The 25,762-nt window shown below is 34.0% G+C and overlaps 1 protein-coding gene across 1 annotated transcript; it reads left to right on the plus strand.

Moving 5' to 3' along the window:
- The first annotated feature begins 5,327 nt into the window (after positions 1 to 5,327).
- LOC111702797 (uncharacterized) lies at positions 5,328 to 23,885 on the plus strand. Its single transcript, XM_023474573.1, has 7 exons — positions 5,328 to 5,445; positions 17,863 to 17,942; positions 18,595 to 18,693; positions 21,241 to 21,344; positions 21,686 to 21,752; positions 22,276 to 22,343; positions 23,447 to 23,885. Exons 1-7 carry the CDS (start codon positions 5,349 to 5,351, stop codon positions 23,604 to 23,606), a joined length of 675 nt encoding a protein of 224 aa, XP_023330341.1. The 5' UTR covers positions 5,328 to 5,348; the 3' UTR covers positions 23,607 to 23,885.
- Positions 23,886 to 25,762: the final 1,877 nt, after the last annotated feature.

Here is a 25,762-nt window from a genome sequence, read left to right on the forward strand (position 1 = left end):
CTTTATTCTTTGTTCTGTTTTTCAATTTGGAGAATAGTTTAAATAGTAATTACATGTTTTCTTTTTTTATAATTAACTCAGTGTTGTTGTAAAAAAGATCAGCAGAGCCCGAAATAAAAAAATATTGTTGAAAGAAACTCCCTTTTTCCTTTATGGGGTCGAAACTTTTTTTTTCTTTTAAAAGATTCGAAAAATATTGAGAATATAAAAAAAAACTGAATTAAATAATATTTCATTACAAAAATATTGAAATTCACAAAACTGCCTAACCTCATTTATGAAACCCAGGTATTTTAAAAACATGGTTTTAATAACGATACCCTGTCTTCAGTTTTGGGAGTTTAGAGTACACATGTTTTCTTTACAGATATTAAGTTAAAAAAGTACAAATTCTAATTTTGTTTTAATACTTAGGAGCAAGGTTATAATGCAAGGAAAGTTATTTTAGAGGTGTACGCATCTTTTGTACTACAATGTACTGTCTCTGGGCGGTAATGTAAACGCAAGACAGATGTCGAAGCTTGACATGGGATCCATCTTTCTAAAAATCAATGAAATATTCTGGTCATAGGAAACTATCATGTGAATTAACAAAATTATCAAAGTTTAATCCGTTTAACCTCCTCGGATACTAAACGAACACCAATTCATCTATTCTTGTTTTCAAATTCTGCCCAGAGAGAACTGAATTCAATATTTTCTCAGAGTATACGCAACTGCAATTAATTTCCTTGCATTATAACCTTGCTTAGGAGTGAGGATACAGTTATAAATCAATAATATACAGATATATTTTAAATAGAACATATTCTAATTTTGTTTTAATACTTAAGAGTAGAGAGTACAATTTTTTTTATCATATAAAGATATATTTTAGATAGTACATATTCTGATTTTTGATATTTTAGAGTATAGAGTACAATTATTCTTTTGATAATAAAATTAAAGTTAAAATAGTACATATTCTGATTTGGTTTTGAAACTTAAAAATATAGAGAGAGTACAATTATTTTTTTAACAATATACAAGGTACATTTCAAATGTTAATGTTTTTATATATCAAATTTAATGTTGTTAATATGAAGAAAGATATGAAGTTCAAAAAGTACACATTCTGATTCAGTTTTAAAATAGTATATTTGTTCTGTTTATTTACTAAAGATGTAGTAAATGCTGTACTCTTAAAACTTCATCTTGAACTGTGACAGTCCAGGTACAACCCGTTAGCTATAAATGTCAACCCAGACACAAACTCTTCAGCGATCAACGTCAAACCAACGGACACAATCTTATTGGCTCTAAATGTCAATACAGACACAAGCGTAGCTGTCAAACAAGCTCTTAGTCAATCAATACCAAATATCAAGGCACGATCTCATCAGCTCTAAATGTCAAAACAGACACAAGTTTAGCTGTCAAACAAGCTCTAAGTCGATCAATACCAAATATCAAGGCACGATCTCATCAGCTCTAAATGTCAATACAGACACAAGCGTAGCTGTCAAACAAGCTCTTAGTCGATCAATACCAAATATCAAGGCACAATCTTATTGGCTCTAAATGTCAAAACAGACACAAGCGTAGCTGTCAAACAAGCTCTTAGTCGATCAATACCAAATATCAAGGCACGATCTCATCAGCTCTAATGTCAATACAGACACAAGTTTAGCTGTCAAACAAGCTCTTAGTCGATCAATCCCAAATATCAAGGCACAATCTTATTGGCTCTAAATGTCAATACAGACACAAGCGTAGCTGTCAAACAAGCTCTTAATCAATCAATACCAAATATCAAGACACAATCTTATTGGCTCTAAATGTCAATACAGACACAAGCGTAGCTGTCAAACAAGCTCTTAGTCGATCAATACCAAATATCAAGGCACAATCTCATCGGCTCTAAATGTCAATACAGACACAAGCCTAGCTGTCAAACAAGCTCTTAGTCGATCAATCCCAAATATCAAGGCAAGATCTCATCAGCTCTAAATGTCAATGCTGACACAAGCGTAGCTGTCAAACAAGCTCTTAATCAATCAATACCAAATCTCAAGGCACAATCTCAGCTTGTATGTTTCAATAAGGACCAAATTACACCGTAATCAAAGCAGAGTCTCAATCAACCGATGTATTTACAAATATCTTTTTATTACATGCTAAGTTCTTATTTGTATTTACGATATTACGCAGATATATCATCATATTTAAGCTATTTACAATACATAGCTAGTCTAGTCCAGGGGGGATGATAGTTCTCTACCTGTGTGCTCAGTTAGCTGTACTGTACACTTACAATATGCGGTACGCTCTCCGTATAGTTCATGGCCTATAGAATTAGTAAAGGATTAGCTTACATCATCACTCTATACACTATAACCTCGTTGGTTTAGTCGCTTTACAAGTTTTTGCGTGTTTAGGGATATAACGTAGTTAGATTTACAAACAATGTACCACATAGTTTATAGTAAACAATTTTCGTTTTTTGAATATGAAAATATTTAAAAGTAAACATGTTTTCTTTGTTAAAACGACGAAAAAGTTCAATAAGTACATGTCATGATTCTGTTTGGCATAACGTTATACATTTATTGTACTGTTAACTAAATATATAATTGTAAAAGTAAACATTTTGTTTTATTATGAATAAAGTAGTTTAGAGCAAAAAGTACACTTGCATTTTTTTGCATGTTAACTGTTCTTTTGTTGATAAAGGAATATAAGGTTCAAAAAGTACGCTATTAGTTTATTGATATGAAGATAACATGTAGATGTGTATTTAACAGTCTCAATGTTGTGATACAGGATGTCCCCAAAAACAACAATGGACAAAAATCGACATCTAATTACGCAGCAATAATTTGATTTAATTATTAAATATTCATTTAAATATTCAAAACAAAAACTTTCCCTGGTTTCCAGGGACACCCTGTATCCTGCAGAGAGAGTTAAAGAGTACAATTGTTCTGTTTCCTGAGTTTCATGAATACTTGGATAGATAAAGCACTTAATGCTTCAACAGTTCAACTACTACACTCAACATGCATAGAGGAAACATAGTCTAACATTTCTTTTTCGTTTGTCACAATTTGCACTACAGTTATGACCAGAAAACTGTGGAAAAGGAAGATGACATTTTAGCATTTCTGAAGCGCATTTGATGTTGTTTAACGTAAATAGCTTCAGTTAAAAGCTTTTAAATTACTTATTAAAGGGAGTGTTCGCGAAAAGTGAAAGGGGGTATAGGCTTAATGCGATAAAAAAGCGCTTTTGATCGCTTCTAATCTTACTTCTATCTGTTGCGTCTATAAGGAGAAAATTGTTAGAAACGACTAATACCGAAGAACGTAGTATCCATACAAATTCAGAAAGATGCAGCATACGACTTAGACTGTACAAAATCTATTTAATTTCAAACAAATCATTCAGATATTACACCCTATGGTCATCGATTATCTTTCGCCACATTTGTATATAGTTGATTTTTCAACTTTAAGTAAAATGGGTCTATTTACGTTGCACAATTGCTGTGTCTCATGTTCAAAGCGAAATTAAAAGTCATAACTTGAGTTTCAAAGTTGACTTCCCATTCCAGAGTTTTTTGGTTATCACTAGGTATGATATTGCAAAATATTATTGTGGTTTTTATTTTTTTAAATCTTTCTGCTGTGGCGCAATCTTATAGAGATAATGATTTTACACGAAACTTTTCCAGATAAGCTTAGTTCAACTGGGACCATATACATGATTCAAATATATTCTACATTTTAGGTGTCAGCAAATGTTTTTTAGAAAAAGAAAATAAGTCTTTGCCGCAAATCCAAATTTTCTAATCACATATATCTTTACAACCTGATGAAGCAAACCTTTGAAATCACCAATCTTAGATTACTTGATCTAACAGAAATTATGATTTGAAATATCGAAAGTCTTTTAAATTGCGTTGCAAAGATGTAGGGATTGGAAAATCAAAGTTTTTGGCAAAGACTCAATATCTTTGATCTTGGAAACCAATGAATAATAAATTTTCCTACTATCCCTACTATCCCTACTATCCCTACTATCCCTACTATCCCTACTATCCCTATTATCCCTACTATCCCTACTATCCCTACTATCTCTACTATCCCTACTATCCCTACTATCCCTACTATCTCTACTATCCCTACTATCCCTACTATCCCTACTATCCCTATTATCCCTACTATCCCTATAAGGCTTTATATACATGTATTTTTCAGCCATCATGAATGTAAATCATGCAAACTCTGTAAACAGGACGGGGGGGGGGGCTCTTACACAGTTAAAAAAGAACTTATTCTAATTTAAATTTAACATTACAACACTTATACTTTAGGTTAGGCAAGTAACAGTAACGAAATAATGCTTAACATATTTTTTTAAGTTTTCTTTTTTTCTTTTCTTTTTTTTTAAACTGAATTATTATATTTGTTGGTTAGCAGAACTTTGCCCGTATTGTTTAGATTCTTAACAAACACATCATTTGTTCATTCATTTTAATATTTTAACCCTGTTATGGCTGATTGTGATACAAATCTATAACAGTAGATACATATTTGGAAAGCCCTTGGGCTCCACTTTAATGATCTGCAAAAAAAAATAGCAAATTTTCAAAACCTTAAATATTAATTGCAATATCAAGTTATTAAGCAAAAAATGTGCAAAAAAAAAATGCGCAAAATATGATAAATTATAAAAATATTTGCATAGTTTACAAAAACTATATTTGTATTCAAGGAAAACTGAAAATTCTCTTTAAAAGCATCTGTGCAAAAATCTATGCAAAATTGTTTCGAACAAATTATGCAATCTGCCTCCTTTTGTTTAAGGCTTTTCAATTAGAGCTATAAAAAGTGGAAATCCAATGACCGGAAGTAGGTCTAAATGTAGATTTAGTCGGGTACAGGTAAAATAAAGCATTCAGGTAGTATGCCTGAGGACTCAGGCAGAAGGTATGAAAGCCCCGCTTTGAGCCTAAAGTGAGGGGCATGGGTTAGTTAGAAAAGTCAAAAGATTTAAACGGCCTCAGATCAATACTTTTTGAGTTATCTCCAAGGAATTAAAGGGGGGAAGTCCCGGAGAGCCCCCCCCCCTCCTCCCAGCCGGAATAGGGTTAAGATAGAAACCCGGCTTGAGATCCGAACTTTTGTGTGGATAATGTTAATTTTTAACGCTTAATCTCGATATCCAATGTGAGCTCTTTTAAATCTTAGGATCAATGCTGGATCCCTTCATTAATGTTAGATCTGCATAAGATGGAGATCAATGCTTGATCCCGAGATTTACATTTCACAAGACAAAAAACAAAAGAAAATGTTTTTAGATAAACAATGGGTGAGAAAATGGGATTTGACCGACCTATGTCAATCAAGCTGAATTCAGCTGAGGAATTGTTCCAACTGTTCATGAACAAGGATAAACTTAAAGGTAAAATTCTCCATTTAATAAAATTCCCTTGAAATAAAAGAATGAATTGTTTTCTCTAAACGATTCTGTGGTTTATTCATAATATACGTGACTCGCGAAATTCGCCTTTAAAAGAATGGAGAAAATTATCAACATTAAATACTTTTTAAAGGAACAGTACGCTACATTAAATACTTTTTAAAGGGACAGTACGCTTACATTAAATACTCTTTCAAGGAACAGTACGCGTACATTAAATACTTTTTAAAGGAACAGTACGCGTACATTAAATACTTTTTTAAAGGAACAGTACGCTACATTATATACTTTTTAAAGGGACAGTACGCTACATTAAATAGTTTTTAAAGGGACAGTACGCTACATTAAATAGTTTTTAAAGGGACAGTACGCGTACATTAAATACTTTTTAAAGGAACAGTACGCTACATTATATACTTTTTAAAGGGACAGTACGCTACATTAAATAGTTTTTAAAGGGACAGTACGCTACATTAAATAGTTTTTAAAGGGACAGTACGCGTACATTAAATACTTTTTAAAGGAACAGTACGCGTAATTTAGAGAACATGGGTATGCTCAATTCACAACAGTAGAAGCTTTGTCTGATCAATTGTGAATTGTTTGTAAATCTAAAAACTGATTATTTTCAATTTTGTTTAACTTGCGCATTTCTGCTGCAGGAAAACATATGGAATCTACAGAATTAAACACTTTCAACCAAGAAAAAACCACAATATTTTCCTCCTTATCAATTAGATAAAGATTTTAATTCTAGCAGACTTTTCTAGTGTAATTTTAGCAGACTTTTCTAGTGGAATACTAGCAGACTTTTCTAGTGGAATTCTAGCAGACTTTTCTTTGGTAATTCTAGCAGACTTTTCTAGTGGAATTCTAGCAGACTTTTCTTGTGTAATTCTAGCAGACTTTTCTAGTGGAATTCTAGCAGACTTTTCAAGTGAAATTCTAGCAGACTTTTCTAGTGGAATTCTAGCAGAATTGTCTAGTGTAATTCTAGCAGACTTTTCTAGTGGAATTCTAGCAGACTTTTTTAGTGGAATTCTAGCAGACTTTTTTAGTGGAATTCTAGCAGACTTTTTTAGTGGAATTCTAGCAGACTTTTGTAGTGGAATACTAGCAGACTTTTCTTTTGTAATTCTAGCAGACTTTTCTAGTGTAATTCTAGCAAACTTTTCTAGTGGAATTCTAGCAGACTTTTCTTTTATAATTCTAGCAGACTTTTCTAGTGGAATTCTAGCAGACTTTTCTTGTGGAATTCTACCAGACTTTTCTAGTGGAATTCTAGCAGACTTTTCTTGTGGAATTCACTAAAACTTTACAACAGTTCAAAGTTTTAGGAAGGAAATACTACTAAATACCTCGTGGTATTTTACACACAGCTAAATACCTCGTGGTATTTTACACACTGCTAAACGCCTTGTGGTATTTTACAGGTATTTTACACACAGCTAAATACCTACACACAGCTAAATACCTCGTGGTATTTTACACACAGCTAAATACCTCGTGGTATTTTACACACAGCTAAATACCTCGTGGTATTTTACACAGTGTTAAATACCTCGTGGTATTTTACACAGAGCTAAATACCTCGTGGTATTTTACACACAGCTAAATACCTTATTGTATTTTACACAGTGCTAATACCTCGTGGTATTTTACACAGTGCTAAATACCTCGTGGTATTTTACAAACTGCTAAATACCTCGTGGTATTTTACACAGTGCTAAATACCTCATGGTATTTTACACACTGCTAAATACCTAGTGGTATTTTACACACTGCTAAATACCTCATGGTATTTTACACAGTGCTAAATACCTTGTAGTATTTTACACAGTGCTAAATACCTCGTGGTATTTTACACAATGCTAAATACCTTGTAGTATTTTACACACTGTTAAATACCTCGTGGTATTTTACACAGTGCTTAATACCTTGTAGTATTTTACACAGTGCTAAATACCTCGTGGTATTTTACACACAGCTAAATACCTGGTGGTACTTTACACACAGCTAAATACCTCGTGGTATTTTACACACTGCTAAATACCTCGTGGTATTTTACACACTGCTAAATACCTTGTGGTATTTTACACAGTGCTAAATACCTCGTGGTATTTTACACACTGCTAAATACCTCGTGGTATTTTACACACAGCTAAATACCTCGTGGTATTTTACACACAGCTAAATACCTCGTGGTAATATACACAGAAAATACCACGAGATATTTTACACACAGCTAAATACCTTGTGGTATTTTACACACTGCTAAATACCTCGTGGTACTTTACACACTGCTAAATACCTCGTGGTATTTTGCACACTGCTAAATACCTTGTGGTATTTTACACAGTGCTAAATACCTCATGGTATTTTACACACAGCTAAATACCTCGTAGTATTTTACACACAGCTAAATACCTCGTGGTATTTTACACAGTGCTAAATACTTCGTGGTATTTTACACACAGGTAAATACCTCGTGGTATTTTACATACAGCTAAATACCTCGTGGTATTTTACACATTGCAAAAACATACCTACTCTCACAAATTGGCTTTTTCGCCCCGGTACTTTCCTTCAATGAAACTCAAATACAAACCCTCAGAAACGAGATAGGTTCTTTTGTGCGGGGGAACTCAAAAATAAGTATAAACGTCGTATACAACGCAATACAGCATGGAGGCCTTGGTATGATCGAAACCGAATCATACATAGATGCAATTAAAGTGGGTCTTTTTAGGAAATCGATTAACAATAACGACTTTTGGGCTAAAGAAATTCAACAATATAGAATATCACCAGATTTTCCATTTCATTTTAAAAGTGCAATAATTTCAAACACTCCTTGCGGTGAAATGTCAATTTGTGTAAGAAAATTCTGCAACATCTTTTGGTCGACGAATGGTAATTTCCTTGACATGAGAATATTTGATAATGACATTGCACGACTAGAATCCGGCGAGAAATTAGGCATGAACCATTTCAGAGCAAATCTCACACCTGAAACAGTTCTCTTGATAAAGAAACTGAGATTCGTCAACCTGGTAGACATTTTCAACAGCGATGTTTTCTCAGAAAATAGAGTAGCCTTATATCTCGGTTTCCGTCCTAATCCTTTAGAATTTTTCTACCTAAGATCAGTACATAGGAATGTTATGAGAAAATTTGCTATGAACAAAGATAAAGTATGTACTCCAATCCTCACCTTTATTAGAAAAATGGTTAAGGGTAGTGTTAAGATAAGGAGTATTATCGACAACTTTAAGCCTGTAGTTGTTTCTGAGTATGGACTGAGAAAGCGTGTTGCACTTGCACACGATAACAATGTAGATCCTGAGAGAGATTGCAACTTTTATAAGATTTTCAGAATTTCAAAGTTAAGAAACAACTTGAGAAGTTTCATTTTCAATTTTACAGCACAAACTTTATATCACAATGCAATGATCCCACATTTTGTTCAGAATCATGACCCTACCTGTCAACGGTGCGAGTTCGGAAACCTTAGGCCTGCGCCGAGAGAAACGATCTCTCATATCTTCTGGGACTGTCCCAAAATAAGCGGGATCCTTCTTGATCTCAACATCATAATATCGAATGGAGCATTATCACATGAAGAACTTAAAAGTGTAATATTCCTAGGTTGTAACAATCCTTTAACTTTCAATATCGAAAATACCAACATCATTTGTTTCATAGTAATGTACTACATATTCTCTACAAGAAACTCCGGACGATTTTACAATACCTCCAAGTTAAAGCAATTTATTTTTCACCACACTGCAAAACTTAGTAAACCCTTGTTTGTAGAATATGAACATGCATCTTAATCTTTCCTTCCTTGCAATGTATAGTTTCATTGTAATCTTCGCCCCGCGGCGGGGTATAATAATTGCAACTCCCGCAACACAGGTATTACCAAACCATACCATCATGTTACCATTCGTGCTGAATCAGCCATTTTGTTCCAAATTAAAAAAAGGAATGTCAAAGATTCGGCAGCGCAAGCTTCGCCAACTTCAAATTAGAGGAAAAAAATCAATAGTGTCCACAATAATATTCGTACGGAGTCCTTCCCCCGAGGATGATTCTGACAAACCACGTAATTTAAAACCTAATAACAGCCCATGTTTTGAAACAAAGGCAACAAACTTAAATACGACTCATTTCAATATAAACTTCTACAAAAAAACTGGCCTCTTCTTGTATTTGGATAATCTGGAACAATCCGTGGCGTCCTACCAAGGACGAAATAAATTTAAAATCTCTATAGATACCTTAATAGGTAATCTCAGAAACATGCTTAATACGCTGAAAATACACGACGCAAACCATTATAAATGGGTTGCAAACAATTCCGACAAAGTTAATGGTGCTAATGCACACATTAAAATCGGAAAATATATGCTTATATTTTTCAGAGAAATGTCTAACAAACCTGTTCCTATGGAGGTGGAGGAGGTTGGAATGGATGACTACATGCTGGACTTCCAGGGGATGCTGGATAGGCTGGACAGCCCCAGTGAGGTACAGGGTGAAGGGGTTGGTGACTGTGCAGGGGATGATTTAGTTGTGAGGGAGTCTGAGGTCATGGGCAGGGAGGGGGGGGCCAAAGGCGGCAATGCTGAGCCATTACCCGTGTCCAAGGATTCAATCCTTTCTTGTACTGAGCATCGGTCTGATGATGTTGGTTTTGAAGGGGTTAAGTCAACTTCGCCAAGGGATGAAAGGGGTTGCGTTAATTTATTGACAAAATCATGGGATATGTTAACCAGACCAGTGCCAGGACAATTTTCATACCACCCTTTCCAAGGTACCCTACAGCATGTTGTACACAGTCAGGCCATTTTTGCGCGGGGTATGACGGGAACCTCTTTAACGTGGAGGTAGTAAGGCTGGGGACTTACATCTCACGAATGGATTCCCTCAAGGAGGCATTCGTGTTAACCCCCGAAGACTTTTGTCATCGTGATGACTGGGTCTCGAGAGGGAAGATGTTAAAGGACGACCGTGTACACCTGACTGATAAGGGAGTCCAAGTGGTCCGCGCAATGGTCCAGAAGTGCGTGCACTTCTTCAGGCCGGTAATGGACAGACCTAAACCAACCCTAGGCCCTTCCATCCCATGCGGCTTCAGATTTTCCCAATGGGTTGAGGCTCATAGAGAGTCCTGTGGGTTCGGGGACCTGAAGCCCTCAGGGGCCGCGAAACGCCCGCAGCCGCCCATGTCATATCAGAGACAAGCAAAACGCTAAATTATCTGAATGTGCACAACATATAATTAAAACCCTGCGCAGTTTCCCTCCCCCCCCCTCATGGGTACCCCCACCTTGATAGCAATGCCCCGGCTGATCTTGCGGTTTTTGTCCCTTCTTCAACACCTTACCCACCTACCAAATCCTTATCTTAAATACCCTACCGATTCATCCTATTCCTATTCCAGAGACCTACTTTATTCCTACTCCCATCCTATACCTTTAAACTAGCACTTTTTCGCAAACCTAATACTTTCAATTCAATCAAGTAATTTAATTTATTAAATTTAAAATCCCTAAAATAAAAATATTTCCTATTTTTGCTGACTTATGACAACATCTTTCAGTATTTACTCCAGTCAAAACCCTTTAAATAGAAATAATTTTTATTTTTGTTGACTCATGTCAATATTTGTCAACAATTTTTCCATTTTAAACTCCTAAAAAAAATATGTTTCCTATTTTTGCTGACTTATGTCTATATTTGTCATTATTGAAGCTACTAAAGCGAAAATATCTCCTATTTTTGCTGACTTTTGTTTATACCTGCTAGTACTTTATTTAAACCATTGCGATATTTCAAATATCCTAACTAACACTCCTAATTCTCAATTTATTCCTATTGTCCTAACATTTTAACTATCTCAAACCTGAGGAGTGAATCGTGGCTAAATAGCTTGAGGAAAGCGGTAAGAACAAACCTCACGCGATACAGTCTCTTTGGAGAAAAGAAAAAATATTTTTCCTTCTCTTTCATTTTGAAAAAAAATTGTAATATATAATGCCTATACTTATACTTCATGCAAACCTTCCTTTGAAACTTTAAAGGGAGACTTGATTTCTACAAGAAATCTTGTTTTTTTTAAATATAAGAAATTTAACCAAGCTAGCTTGTTATTCATGATGAATTAGTCCAGAAATAAAATGTCCGACATACGTCCGACAGCTCTGGATTGTACAAAGTCTATGCCCATATAAAATTCAGTAGCGAATATTCCTCATAGCACTATTGCAAAAAAATAACTGTTCTTTCATTATTGAAAATACTTTTATACCTTCTGACTCTACAATATTTTTAAATTTTCACACGTATGTTTTTAAAGCTCAATTTCTGTAATATAGTTAGACGAGAAACCAACCGATCCTGATCGCTGGAGATATGAGATAGATAATTGCCAGATTTGCAAGTTACAACGGAAAGAATAACGGTAAAAAAGATTAAATAAGATTTACAGGATGCCGTGGGAAGACGTGCTGACTTTTTTCTATAACAATGGACTTTATATCTATTTAATCTATACTGAGGTCATGAAAATTGTACATGAATAAACTGCAAGGGAATATAGATTATTTACTCTCTAATATTATTTCAAGAATCTCTAGTATCTTCCTAATTAAAATCGAGAATTGGATTTAAAAGTTTTCTCTATCAAAATTTTCGCTTAGTTACGCTTAATCTATACTTCAAAAATCTCTATGTCATCATTGAAAATCTAAAATCAGATTTAAAAATTCTTTCACTGTCAAAATTCAATTTAGTTAATCTTTCACTGTCAAAATTTTAATCTGTAATATCACGTTTCTGAGATTAAAAACTTGAAGTGAAATAATATCAAGTATACATAATTAAACTATTTTGTTGTTTATTGAGCCCTAAAATATATGACTCAAATTGCAAAAAATTTTCAAGGCTTTCTCTATGCTTAGTTAAACCAATACCTGGTACCCATTTGACAATCAGACGGATCTCTGATATAGGCCATCTCTAAGCTACACCCCACAACAGATAAATAACGGTAAAAACAATTTTCTAAAAAAGCTCCATGGAAAACTGGAAGATTGCTTCCACCTTCACTGGATCTTATACTTTCTTTTTATACAGAAACCTAGGACGTGCACACGGACCACAACGGACTGTAAAGGTTTAGCTGAATGAATCATATCTAATCTACATTCTAATTAACAAAATGTCAAGTCTAAAAAATTGTGTTCAAAATCGAAAATCTTTTGATCATAAATTTGAGGAACAAGTCTTCAGGTTTTAATTATGCTCAAAATCACAAATTTCGTAATCTGAAATGTGAATCTTAAACTAGCCTTTGAACTTAGTATCCCTCAATTTCACGTTTAAACCTTTAAAGTTTCAAGCAGATCGAATAAAATCCGATGTATATACTCATTAATGAAATTTCAAGATTTTAAATTATGCTAAAATCGAAGATCTTACTTTAATATTTCTATGTTCAAACTATAGTCTTGAATTCCAATGATATTCGAAATTCTAAAATTAGAACTTGATCAACATGTTTAATTATAATCCGGACTGCCTTGCTGTCAAAGGAAAATGGAAGATTTTTTTTCCCCTATCCTCATAGATTTCTCTTTACCTAGTTAAACTGTAACCTGGAGGATGAATAAGTGTGAGAACCTCAGAGGATCTGACGGACCTCATAGCTACACCTCTCGGCGAAAAATAACGGTCAAAAATATATTTCCATAAGTTCCCGTGAAGACTGGCAGATCTCCTTCATTATCAATGAATTTTAAATCCTTTTTTTTATACAGAGAGCAGGGGCGTGCACGCGGATCATTTTGGACTGTAAAGGTTGAAACCCTATTAAACCGAAACTAATGAACATGCCATTTAATAATTTTTTAAGATTTTAAATTATGTACGAAAACTAATTTAAACTTAAAAGTCTACAATGTTAATTTTATAAGTTGAAAAATTATTTTTTATCCTTTAATTTGATATTTCGGATATAAAAGTTTACTACTGCAAACAAAAAACTAAACAACTTTACTGTCAAAAAATTACCTCCGTAAAAAATTAAGAAATAAAAACCCGCAGTTAAATCGAGTCTTATTAAAATGTCCACACACAAATATAATCAATCTGATCGGAGTTTTTTCCTCTGCAATCTAGTTCCTGTTAATAATTTGTTTTAATTAATTAATCTTTATTGATATCGTTCAGAAAATGATCTTTAAATTAAGAGGACTTGAGCTAAGATCTGAACTTCCCTTCTCACTCTGAATCTGTTTTAATTAATAAATCTTGAGTGATATCGTTCATAAAATGATCATTAAATTAAGAGGACTTGAGCTAAGATCTGAATTTTCCTTCTCACTCAGAATTTTCTCTGAAAATAAACTAATGATCTTTTTTTACTGATTCAGTCTGAGGAAGCTGTAACGCCTCCTGAACCGACTAACCTCATCGCCGAGAAACCAAGACGTCTCAAGAAAATGGGACAACTACTCTACTTTGCTCTCTCTAATTTGTAGCCCAATACAAACGAGCAATATATTTGCTCTAGTGTATTGAAGATAAGAGAATAATGAAGAGATTAAACCATAATCTCTCATCAACGTCCTAGACAGTAGCGCAGAACCATCAATGTTCTCCGTGAGTCTAGACCTCAAGTATAATGTTTTTTCTTCAAACATAAACTTAATGTTTCTCTAATAAGCTATTTTACAAGGAACCGTCAATGTTCCAAGCTTGTATGTTTCTTAATTTCGGATTCTCTTCTCTTCACGTCGGTCATACAGATTCTATACTACATAGAAAATTTAACATGCAGCAAGGAACCATCAATGTTCCGCGCTAGTATGTATCTTAATGATATAGTCTCTTACCTTTACGTTGGCTAAATAGTGTCAAGACTACATTGTTTAATTAATATAAATCTATAACAACGAAGAATCATCAATGTTCTTCGTTGGCACAATCTGTGTATTTTTCACATAGTGTATATAGACCTTACGTCAATGTTGCATAAAAATTGTAAATTATCTACGCAAACTGATTTCTACATAAATTGCTCAAATTATATGTAAACGCTTCTGTTCTTAATAATTTCTATTCAATCCACAAACTCTATCCTCGTCAACAATTTATTATATGCATTTAATGTCCTACCATTTCATTGGTACATTTCTCAATTTTTAAGTTTTGCATAATCAAAGTAGACTTGATTCCAAATTTTTTATTTAAAAATGTATCCGTAAACTAACTGTTATAAAAATCTCTCAAACAAATGTAAACAAATTTGTTGTAATCTTTATTATTAAACACATGTAAACTATTTTGTATGGAGATAATAAATATCTAGATCTTAAAAAAATATTTTACACACTACTAAATACCTCGTGGTGTTTTACACACAGCTAAATATCTCTTGGTATTTACACAGTGCTAAATACCTCATGGTATTTTACACACAGCTAAATACCTCGTGGTATTTTACACACAGCTAAATACCTCCTGGTATTTTACACACAGCTAAATACCTCATGGTATTTTACACACTGCTAAATACCTTGTGGTATTTTACACACAGCTAAGTACCTCGTGGTATTTTACACATAGCTAAATACCTAGTTGTATTTTACACAGTGCTAAATACCTCTTGGTAATTTACACAGTGCTAAATACCTTGTAGTATTTCACACACAGCTAAATACCTTGCGGTACTTTACACACTGCTAAATACCTCGTGGTATTTTACACACTGCTAAATACCTCGTGGTATTTTACACACAGCTAAATACCTCTTGGTATTTTACACACAGCTAAATACCTTGTGGTATTTTACAAACTGCTAAATACCTCGTGGTATTTTACATACAGCTAAATACCTCGTGGTATTTTACACACTGCTAAAAACCTCGTGGTAATTTACACACTGCTAAAGACCTCGTGGTATTTTACACACAGCTAAATACCTTGTGGTATTTTACACACTGCTAAAGACCGCGTGGTATTTTACACACTGCTTTACTTTAGCAGACAATACAGATAAAAACAGGAACAATACGGCAGACATTAACAAACAAAACTAATAATTACATTAGGAAAATCAAAAAACTTTTTCAAACAGCAATATTTTTACATACAAAAAGCAAATCCAAACCAAATAAATACCTCTTTTTCATTCAGGCGGGAGAGTAACGAGTTATATTTACTCTTCTCATTGTTTGGGAACTTTTAACTCCGACAACCCATTCCTAATTTATTCAAAAAATTCAGCCACTTTTGCTAAAGAATCAGAAATAATAAAAGATTGTCTTTGTTTGAACCCCCCAATCCCTCTTTTACCCCCTTTACAATATACTAAGGATACACTGAAAACACACATTGCAAAAGTAAAGACAGAAACAGTAGAGTTAAAAACCGGAATATTTACAATTACAGAGAGATTCACAAACCATACACTCTATCTAGATAACGAATACCTAAGAATACATAAAAACACAGACACACTTCAAACCACAGACTGTTTCCCACTAACTCTATCCACACATACACTTTTAGAAACACACACTATCCCAGCCAGGATAACACCTAATAACCTGAACACTTCACAACACAAACTTAACAAGTGTCTTAACCAAATGAACACATATGTATTATCATCTAGAAAGGCAGAACATCTTATACAACCTTCCACTAGAGCACACCCAGCACTTAGAGCACACACACCTTACCATGATATAGCCCTAGTTTTAGGAAATTTGAACACAAACACTATTGAACACAAAATCATCATCACCTTGATTTCAACTCAAGTTATTTCAATTATCATTTTTGTAATAACATTGTCCATGTCTATCAGTTGTACAAGGCGCGGCCTTCTTTATATTCATAGATCCCTAATCTTGAGAAATTCTGAACCTTCTGAAGTTTCATTCTCTGTCCGGAATAACAGAGCACAATTTGGAAATTCTGCCCAATCTGAAAGCCTTATGTTACGCCATTAAACACAACCCTAATGTATGTATTGAAAAAAAATTAGAAAAAGTAAATAAAAAGGAAAAAATTTAGAAAAAGCAAATAAAAAGGATAAAATTCGAAAAGCAAATAAAAACCTAAAAAAAATCTAAAAAAATTTAAAAAAAATTATTCCTGCAAATGACATTTCTTCTTTGAGAGGGGAGGTTGTAATGAATCCCTGTTTTCCTTAATCCTTGATTTCAGACAATTTTAAATTCTAAAAGCAGATATCTGATGGAATTATTGTTCTTTCCCATAGATCTAATCTCTTGCACCTAACAATTATAGAATCTGAATCCTCTCTTCTCCCTAATCAGAGATAATCCCATCCCTGATGTCTGGACAAAATACCAACAAAGAAATGACGGTTAAAACCCCCCCTCCCTTTCTTGTACCACTTCCCCCCTTTACAAAGAACCATTAGTTTAAATATACTTTACATTATGTAATTCTAACTAGTAAATGGAAAAAGGAAGTTAAATAGTGCTCGTTTTATTTTGTACATAATTGATGTTTATTATTTCATAATTTTGTAGAGAATATTGATTATGCTTCGTAACTCGTATTATCTAATTCTTGATTATGGAAAAAACCCCAGATCTTGCACACTCTACGACAAGCACTGGAAGGAGATGGTCAACCCATCTGACCTCTCCCACTCTTCCACTCTAGAAGATCTCGGACAACATCTACCGAGAGCTGATGAACCTGAATTAGAACATTGATTAATACTGTTTAGTTGAACATTCTCTTTAATAAATGAACCACAGAACCCTCTCTTCATAATAATGTACATGGAACTATCTGGTGAAATTGTTCCAAGATTATTATAATATTTAGATTATATGAACATGGAATTATCTGCAGATGTAATTGTTCCAAGATTATTATAATATTTAGATTATATGAACATGGAACTATCTGGTGGCATTGTTCCAAGATTCTTATAATATTTAGATTATATGAACATGGAATTATCTGGTGGCATTGTTCCAAGAATATTATAATATTTAGATTATATGTACATAGATCTATCTGGTGGAATTGTTCCAAGATTATTATAATATTTAGATTATATGTACATGGAACTATCTGGTGGAATTGTTCCAAGATTATTATAATATTTAGATTATATCTACATGGAACTATCTGCAGATGTAATTGTTCCAAGATTATTATAATATTTAGATTATATGAACATGGAATTAGCTGGTGGAATTGTTCCAAGATTATTATAATATTTAGATTATATGAACATGGAATTATCTGGTGGCATTGTTCCAAGATTATTATAATATTTAGATTATATGAACATGGCACTATCTGGTGGAATTGTTCCAAGAATATTATAATATTTAGATTATATGTACATGGATCTATCTGGTGGTATGCCATCAAATGAAGACTTTTGTCTAGATATTCCTTATGAAGAGATAAAGGTATTCAACTTTCTTTAATATTTTAAACCAAATTCTGATACAGGGTGTCCCACGAAGCATGACAGTTGGTGAATTGTTTTTATGTCTTCTTCCATGATACTGTATCAGATATTTAAGACTTTTTGCATTTTTTTTCGTTAAACAAATCTTTACTAAAATATATATTTGTTTGAAATCAATTTTTCTATGATATTACTGCCATTTCGTATTTATCATCATCATCTTTTAGGTATCAAACAACTTAACAAATTATTTGAGGAAGACATTTTAAACTATTCACCAACTGTCATGTTTCGTGGGACACCCTGTATGTACAAAAGTCTATGTTTAAAATGTCCAAGATTTACACCATTTACACCAGACATTGTTGGAATAGTCAGACTCCATTAAAGCACTATTTAGCATATTTAATGCCGTTATAAAGCAAACAGTTTTACTGTAGAGCTTATAAATTACTTATAAAGTGAAATGAATTTATTTAATGTCATAAATCTTGAGTTTAATGTCGTCTTCCTGTTTCAGAGTTTTCTTGTTCTTAAACTCTGTTTAGCAAGGTATCTTTGCTGTGAAACATGCATTGCATCTTCCCTTTTCGACAATTGCCCCCCTCTCCCTCTCCCAAACTTTTGTGTTTAAGCCATCTAATGTTCAGGAGGTTGTTGAAAAGGAAAGGGACAACTATTTAGATAAACTTGATGAACCTGAGAAATCTCAAGTCAAATGGGAGCATGTCGGATCTACTTCTATTAAGGTACTAATGTCTAATGGGAGTATGTCGGAACTACTTCTATCAAGGTATTAATGTCTAATGGGAGTATGTCGGATCTACTTCTATCAAGGTAATAATGTCTAATGAGAGCATGTCGGATCTACTTCTATTAAGGTACTAATGTCTAATGGGAGCATGTTGGATCAACTTCTATTAAGGTACTAATGTCTAATGAGAGCATGTCGGATCTACTTCTATTAAGGTACTAATGTCTAATGGGAGCATGTCGGATCTACTTCTATCAAGGCACTAATGTCTAATGGGAGCATGTCGGATCTACTTCTATTAAGGAACTAATGTCTAATGGGAGCATGTCGGATCTACTTCTATCAAGGTATTAATGTCTAATGGGAGCATGTCGGATCTACTTCTATCAAGGTACTAATGTCTAATGGGAGCATGTCGGATCTACTTCTATCAAGGTACTAATGTCTAATGAGAGCATGTCGGATCTACTTCTATTAAGGTACTAATGTCTAATGGGAGTATATCGGATCTACTTCTATCAAGGTACTAATGTCTTATGGGGGCATGTCGAATCTACTTCTATTAAGGTACTAATGTCAAATGAGAGCATGTTGGATCTACTTCTATTAAGGTGCTAATGTCTAATGGGAGCATGTCGGATCTACTTCTATTAAGGTACTAATGTCTAATGGGAGTATGTCGGATCTACTTCTATCAAGGTACTAATGTCTAATGGGGGCATGTCGAACCTACTTCTCTCAATGCACTAATGTCTAATAGGAGCATGTCGGATCTACTTCTATCAAGGTACTAATGTCTAATGGAGCATGTCGGATCTACTTCTATCAAGGTACTAATGTCTAATGGGAGTATGTCAGATCTACTTCTATCAAGGAATTAATGTCTAATTGGAGCATGTCAGAATCTACTTCTATCAAGGTACTAATGTTTAATAGGAGCATGTCGGATCTACTTTTATCAAGGTACTAATGTCTAATGGGGGCATGTCGAATCTACTTCTCTCAATGCACTAATGTCTAATAGGAGCATGTCTGATATACTTCTATCAAGGTACTAATGTCTAATAGGAGCATGTCGGATCTACTTCTATCAAGGTACTAATGTCTAATGGGAGCATGTCGGATCTACTTCTATCAAGGTACTAATAATGTCTAATGGGAGTATGTCAGAACTACTTCTATTAAGGAATTAATGTCTAATGGGAGCATGTCAGAATCTACTTCTATCAAGGTACTAATGTCTAATAGGAGCATGTCGGATCTACTTCTATAAAGGTACTAATGTCTAATGGGAGTATGTCGGATCTACTTCTATCAAGGTACTAATGTCTAATGAGAGTATGTCAGATCTACTTCTATCAAGGTACTAATGTCTAATGGGGGCATGTTGAATCTACTTCTCTCAATGCACTAATGTCTAATAGGAGGATGTCGGATCTACTTCTATCAAGGTACTAATGTCTAATGGAGGAGGATGTCGGATCTACTTCTATCAAGGTACTAATGTCTAATGGAGCATGTCGGATCTACTTCTATCAAGGTACTAATGTCTAATGGGCTACTTCTATCAAGGTATTAATGTCTAATGGGAGCATGTCAGATCTACTTCTATCAAGGTATTAATGTCTAATGGGAGTATGTTGGATCTACTTCTATCAAGGTACTAATGTCTAATGGGAGCATGTCGGATCTACTTCTATTAAGGTTTTAATGTCTTATGGGGGCATGCCGGATCTACTTCTATCAAGGTATTAATGTCTAATGGGAGCATGTCGGATCTACTTCTATCAAGGTATTAATGTCTAATGGGAGCATGTCGGATCTACTTCTATCAAGGTATTAATGTCTAATAGGAGCATGTCGGATCTACTTCTATCAAGGTACTAATGTCTAACGGGAGCATGTCAGATCTACTTTTGTCAAGGCAAAAATGTCTAATGGGAGAATGTCGGATCTACTTCTATCAAGGTACTAATGTCTAATGGGAGCATGTCAGATCTACTTCTATCAAGGTATTAATTTCTAATGGGAGCATGTCGGATCTACTTCTGTTAAGGTATTTATGTCTAATGGGAGTATGTCGGATCTACTTCTATCAAGGTACTAATGTCTAATGGGAGCATGTTGGATCTACTTCTATTAAGATACTAATGTCTAATGGGAGTATGTCGGATCTACTTCTATCAAGGTACTAATGTCTAATGGGAGTATGTTGGATCTACTTCTATCAAGGTATTAATGTCTAATGGGAGTATGTCGGATACTTCTATTAAGGTACTAATGTCTAATGGGAGTATGTCGGATACTTCTATTAAGGTATTAATGTCTAATGGGAGTATGTTGGATCTACTTCTATTGAGGTACTAATGTCTAATCTATTATATATTCAGGGTGTTCTCGGCATTCTGATACCTTATTTTATATTCAGGGTATGCCCGGCATGCTGATACCCTATTTTATATTCAGGGTGTGCCCGGCATGTTGATACCCTATTTTATATTCAGGGTATGCCCGGCATGCTGATACCCAATTTTATATTCAGGGTATGCCCGGCATGCTGATGCCTGATGCTCTGCTTATAATCCCTGAGTTTCCTCCAACCAAGAAAATGATTCAAGGTTTTCTAGACAATGGATACTACTTCGGGTAAACACCATTTTTATAGTAAAATATCAACTCCATGTTTAGCGGCCATCTTGCATGCACAAACACCTTTAGGTTTTAATTGTAACCTTTTAAAAACGATATGATATCTATTCAAAGAGTAACATGCTGATTTACAAAGATACCCTTTAGTACGCTCTTATAGATTGCCTAAAATTTTCTGAAGTTTTTGTTCGGAAGTTTGGCTCAAAATGTTTACTTTCTGTGAATCCGGTATAACAAATGATACGAAACAGCTTTAATAAAAAGTTGCAATGATTATTAATGCATTTCACCAGATTTCTCAGAATTTATTTCTTTACTTTTAATTTTCATTTTTCAAGTCGAACCTCTCTTTTGGATTCTCAAGATCTTTGGTTCTTCCGTAGATTCCAGGACGGGTTTCTCAAGGTATTAATCCGGATAGGATTCTCAAGAGCTATAATGAAAACTTCAACGAGGTTATAGTATATAGAGTGATGATGTATGCTAATCCTTCACTAATTGTACAGGCCAAACACTCTACTTTCAAAGGCCAATCTGTATAATACAGTACCCAGGGGTGATTTCTGAAAATGTTTAAATGGAGATTTGTTTTCCATGTAACTATTAAAATCCACTACTCCTATATAATGTGCAGGATTACATTTTCACAGGAAGATGTACATTACAGTCTTTTACAGAGCAATATTCCATTGTTAATAAACGGTTCTAAGAAAACTGAGTAAAATTTAAAATACAAAACCTCCCCATACACTTGTACTCCGAGAGTGTACTGCATATTTGATGTGTTTACCGTATCATTAGGCCATAATCTCGTAATCCTTTATCAGTAAACTATGCTAAGTGTACACTCAGGCCAATACACATGGAGAAGTTTCAAAGATCTGGCCCCCTGGATAACTTAAATAGTTTAACTTCTTGTTTAATTTAGGATAAAATGATATCAGTGCATGTTGTCCCAGTAGATAACCCAGCAGGAAAAATACTACTGGAAATGAGGTAAAAGGTTGGGTTGGGATAGGTCGAGGAGGATTGGGATACATTGGGATAGGTTGAGATATGTTGGGTCGGATTGAGATAGGTTTGGATACGTTGGAATAGGTTGGGATAGAATAGGGTGAAGGGAATGGTTGGGATATGTTGGGTTGGGTTGAGATATGTTAAGGGATATGTTGGAAAAGGTTGGGATAGGATATGTTGCAGGGATAGGTTTATAGGATATGATGAGTTGGTTTGAGATAGGTTGGGATACATTGTGATTCGTTGGGACAGAATAGGTTTCAGAGAATGTTAGGTCGGGTCGAGGAGGGTTGTGATACATTGGAATAGGTTGGGATAGAATCGATTGTAGGGATAGGTTGGGATATGATGGGTCAGGTGGAGATAAGTTGGGATACATTGGGATATGCTGGGATAGAAAAGGTTACATGGATAGGTTGGGATATATTGGGTCGGGATGAGATAGGTTGGGATATATTGGGATAGGTTGGGATAGAATAGGTTGCAGGGATAAGTTGGGTCGGGTTGGGATAGGGTCAGGATAGATTTGCTATGTTGGGAATACAATGGGATGGGTTCGGGTATGTTTTGATAGGTTGGATTAGGTTGGGATATGTTGGAGATGGATAGGTTGGATAGGAGGAGAATAAATTGGAATAGGTTTGGGAATGTTTGGATATATTAAGGATTGTTGGGATAGGGAGGGCTTTGTTGGGTTAGTTTGAGGATGGGTTAGTAGATAGGGAAAGGTTTGGCTGGGCTAGGTTGGGGAGGGGTGGGTCGGGTTTGAGATAGGCTGGGTCAAGTTGGGATAGCTTGGGCCAGGTTGATCTTGGTTGGGTTAGATACCGGATAAGTTCGTATAAGTTATCCAGTTAGGTTGAGATAGGTTTGGCTGGTTTTGAATGTGCGTGGATAGGTTGGGAAAGTGGGAAATTGCAATTGCTTAAAATTTGGGAAACCAAAAACCAAAAAAATGATGTTCCACCAAAGTGTTGGGCCTGACCTGGTTAGCCGTTTTAATAATTATTCGGAACTAATCAGCAGTATGAATGAGAAATATTTTATTTTCAAACCGTTTTTAAATCTAAAAAATTGTTTAGAGATACCTGCAGAACAGAACAATGGGCTTTTGATGATTACAAGAATGCCAAGATCTCCGCAAACAAATCTTCCAGTGATTTTCTCGGATACAAGATGGGGAAAGGGAAGAACAGCAAACTGTTGGATATGTTGAGAGCAAAACATCAAGGAGGGTTTTAATTAAAGAAGAATAATGGGACAGCAGATGCTAATATGATGAGTGACATAATTGATTAATAAAATGTTTATCCAACATAAATGAGATATTCGTGGATTCATCTTCGTTCTGAAAATTGTTAGTTTTTATTTGTGATTTATATTAAAGGTCACTTGCGCAATTCTGCTCCAGAAACAACGAAGGAAACCGCGCGCTGTGCGAAGAATGTGACCAATTGTGTGTATAATTATGATTTATTTGATTGGTTTTTCAGAAAAAAAATAGAAAAAAGTTAAAGTTAATGATTTTTTTATTGTTGTAAAAATTTTCCTTTGTGTTTTTTATTGATTTCTTAAAAGATCTTATATTAAAATGTCTACCTGAAACATTAATACGAAAAATATTCAAATTCAAACTGCTGAATTTCAAGAATATACTGTTTCAAAATAAAAGAATTATTACAAGATGATTTCAGAAACTAAATTCTTTTCTTAAGCTATTATTTTCTTTGTGCAGTCTAATGATTAAAATCCGTAAAAAAATATCTATGATTTAAAAAAATGAGTGTATATGGCAAACATTGTATTAATATCTACTAAAAATCTGAACTCAATGAACATAAATAAATAAAAATATAATGAATATATTATCTATAAAGTTACAACAAAATTATAAATTAAAGTGATCTTTATGTTTTTGTTTACAATGCTCAAAATGTAAAAGAAAACATAACCCCCAAAATGCATGATTTGCTTTTAAGCATACATTTGGGAAAAAAGATGTATATACATTTCTTATAATACAAAAAATTAAAGAACATTCTTAGCTAGGGTTTATTCTATTTCTTAATACCCTTGTCAACTGTTTTGATATTTTATATGTAAAGTGTAAATACATGTATCTCATGATAATTAAAAATCAGAAATGACGGTAAAAAGATAAATTTGTCATGAAGGCTGTCCATTCTGCATTTGGAAGTGTACCACTAAAATAAATATTTATAACTTTGGCTGGTCTGTGTTCAGTAAACTAAAATAAATATTCATAACTTTAGCTGGTCTGTGTTCAGTAAACTAAAATAAATATTTATAACTTTGGCTGGTCTGTGTTCAGTAAACTAAAATAAATATTCATAACTTTAGCTGGTCTGTGTTCAGTAAACTAAAATAAATATTTATAACTTTAGCTGGTCTGTGTTCAGTAAACTAAAATAAATATTTATAACTTTGGCTGGTCTGTGTTCAGTAAACTAAAATAAATATTTATAACTTTGGCTGGTCTGTGTTCAGTAAACTAAAATAAATATTTATAACTTTGGCTGGTCTGTGTTCAGCAAACTAAAATAAATATTTATAACTTTGGCTGGTCTGTGTTCAGTACTAAAATAAATATTTATAACTTTGGCTGGTCTGTGTTCAGTAAACTAAAATAAATATTTATAACTTTGGCTGGTCTGTGTTCAGTAAACTAAAAATCTGGCCAAATATTTTGTGGCAACTCACATAACCTCAGGGATAGTTAAATGCTAAAATAAAGGAGATTTTTTATAAGAAGTTGAAGAAAAAGTCAAAAATCATTTTTACAAAATCAAAATCCTTTTTTCTAATATTTTTTGATTAATCCAAATTTGTCATTTTTGTATGAAGATGAAGTTTACTTAAAAATAACCCAAATATCTTGAACAACATTTTTCTAAGTAAAGAGCTATTCTTAGTAAAGCAAAATATCACGTTTAACAGTTACTAGAAGTATTTTTCATGAAACAATAAAAAAAAAGACATTCATGTAGTAGGTTGAAAGCCCAAACTTAAGCTTAAATGGAGTGATTTGTTTCAGTTAGAAGAGGGTGCGGCAGGTACAATTAGACATAACTGTTTACTATACAAGCTAAATTTTGAATATATTTAGTGTAAACCAAACATGGTTTGCAACCAAGTTACTGTAAATAGTGCCGCTTGTTTAAAGAACAGTTGATGTAACTCCTGGCGTATATATGTAGTAAATGCTGTACTCTTAAAACTTTGTGCAGAACTGTATCAGTCCAGAGACAGTCAGTCAGCTATAAATGACAACCAGGACACAAACTCTTCAGCTAGCAATGGACATAGTTCCTATGCCATAAACACTGTTAGACGTTTCTCAGTAAACCTCCTTGTGACCACAGAGAAACCAGATCTAG

This window comes from Eurytemora carolleeae, unplaced genomic scaffold (assembly GCF_000591075.1).
Source record: "Eurytemora carolleeae unplaced genomic scaffold, Eaff_2.0 scaffold518, whole genome shotgun sequence".
Taxonomy (NCBI): domain Eukaryota; kingdom Metazoa; phylum Arthropoda; class Copepoda; order Calanoida; family Temoridae; genus Eurytemora; species Eurytemora carolleeae.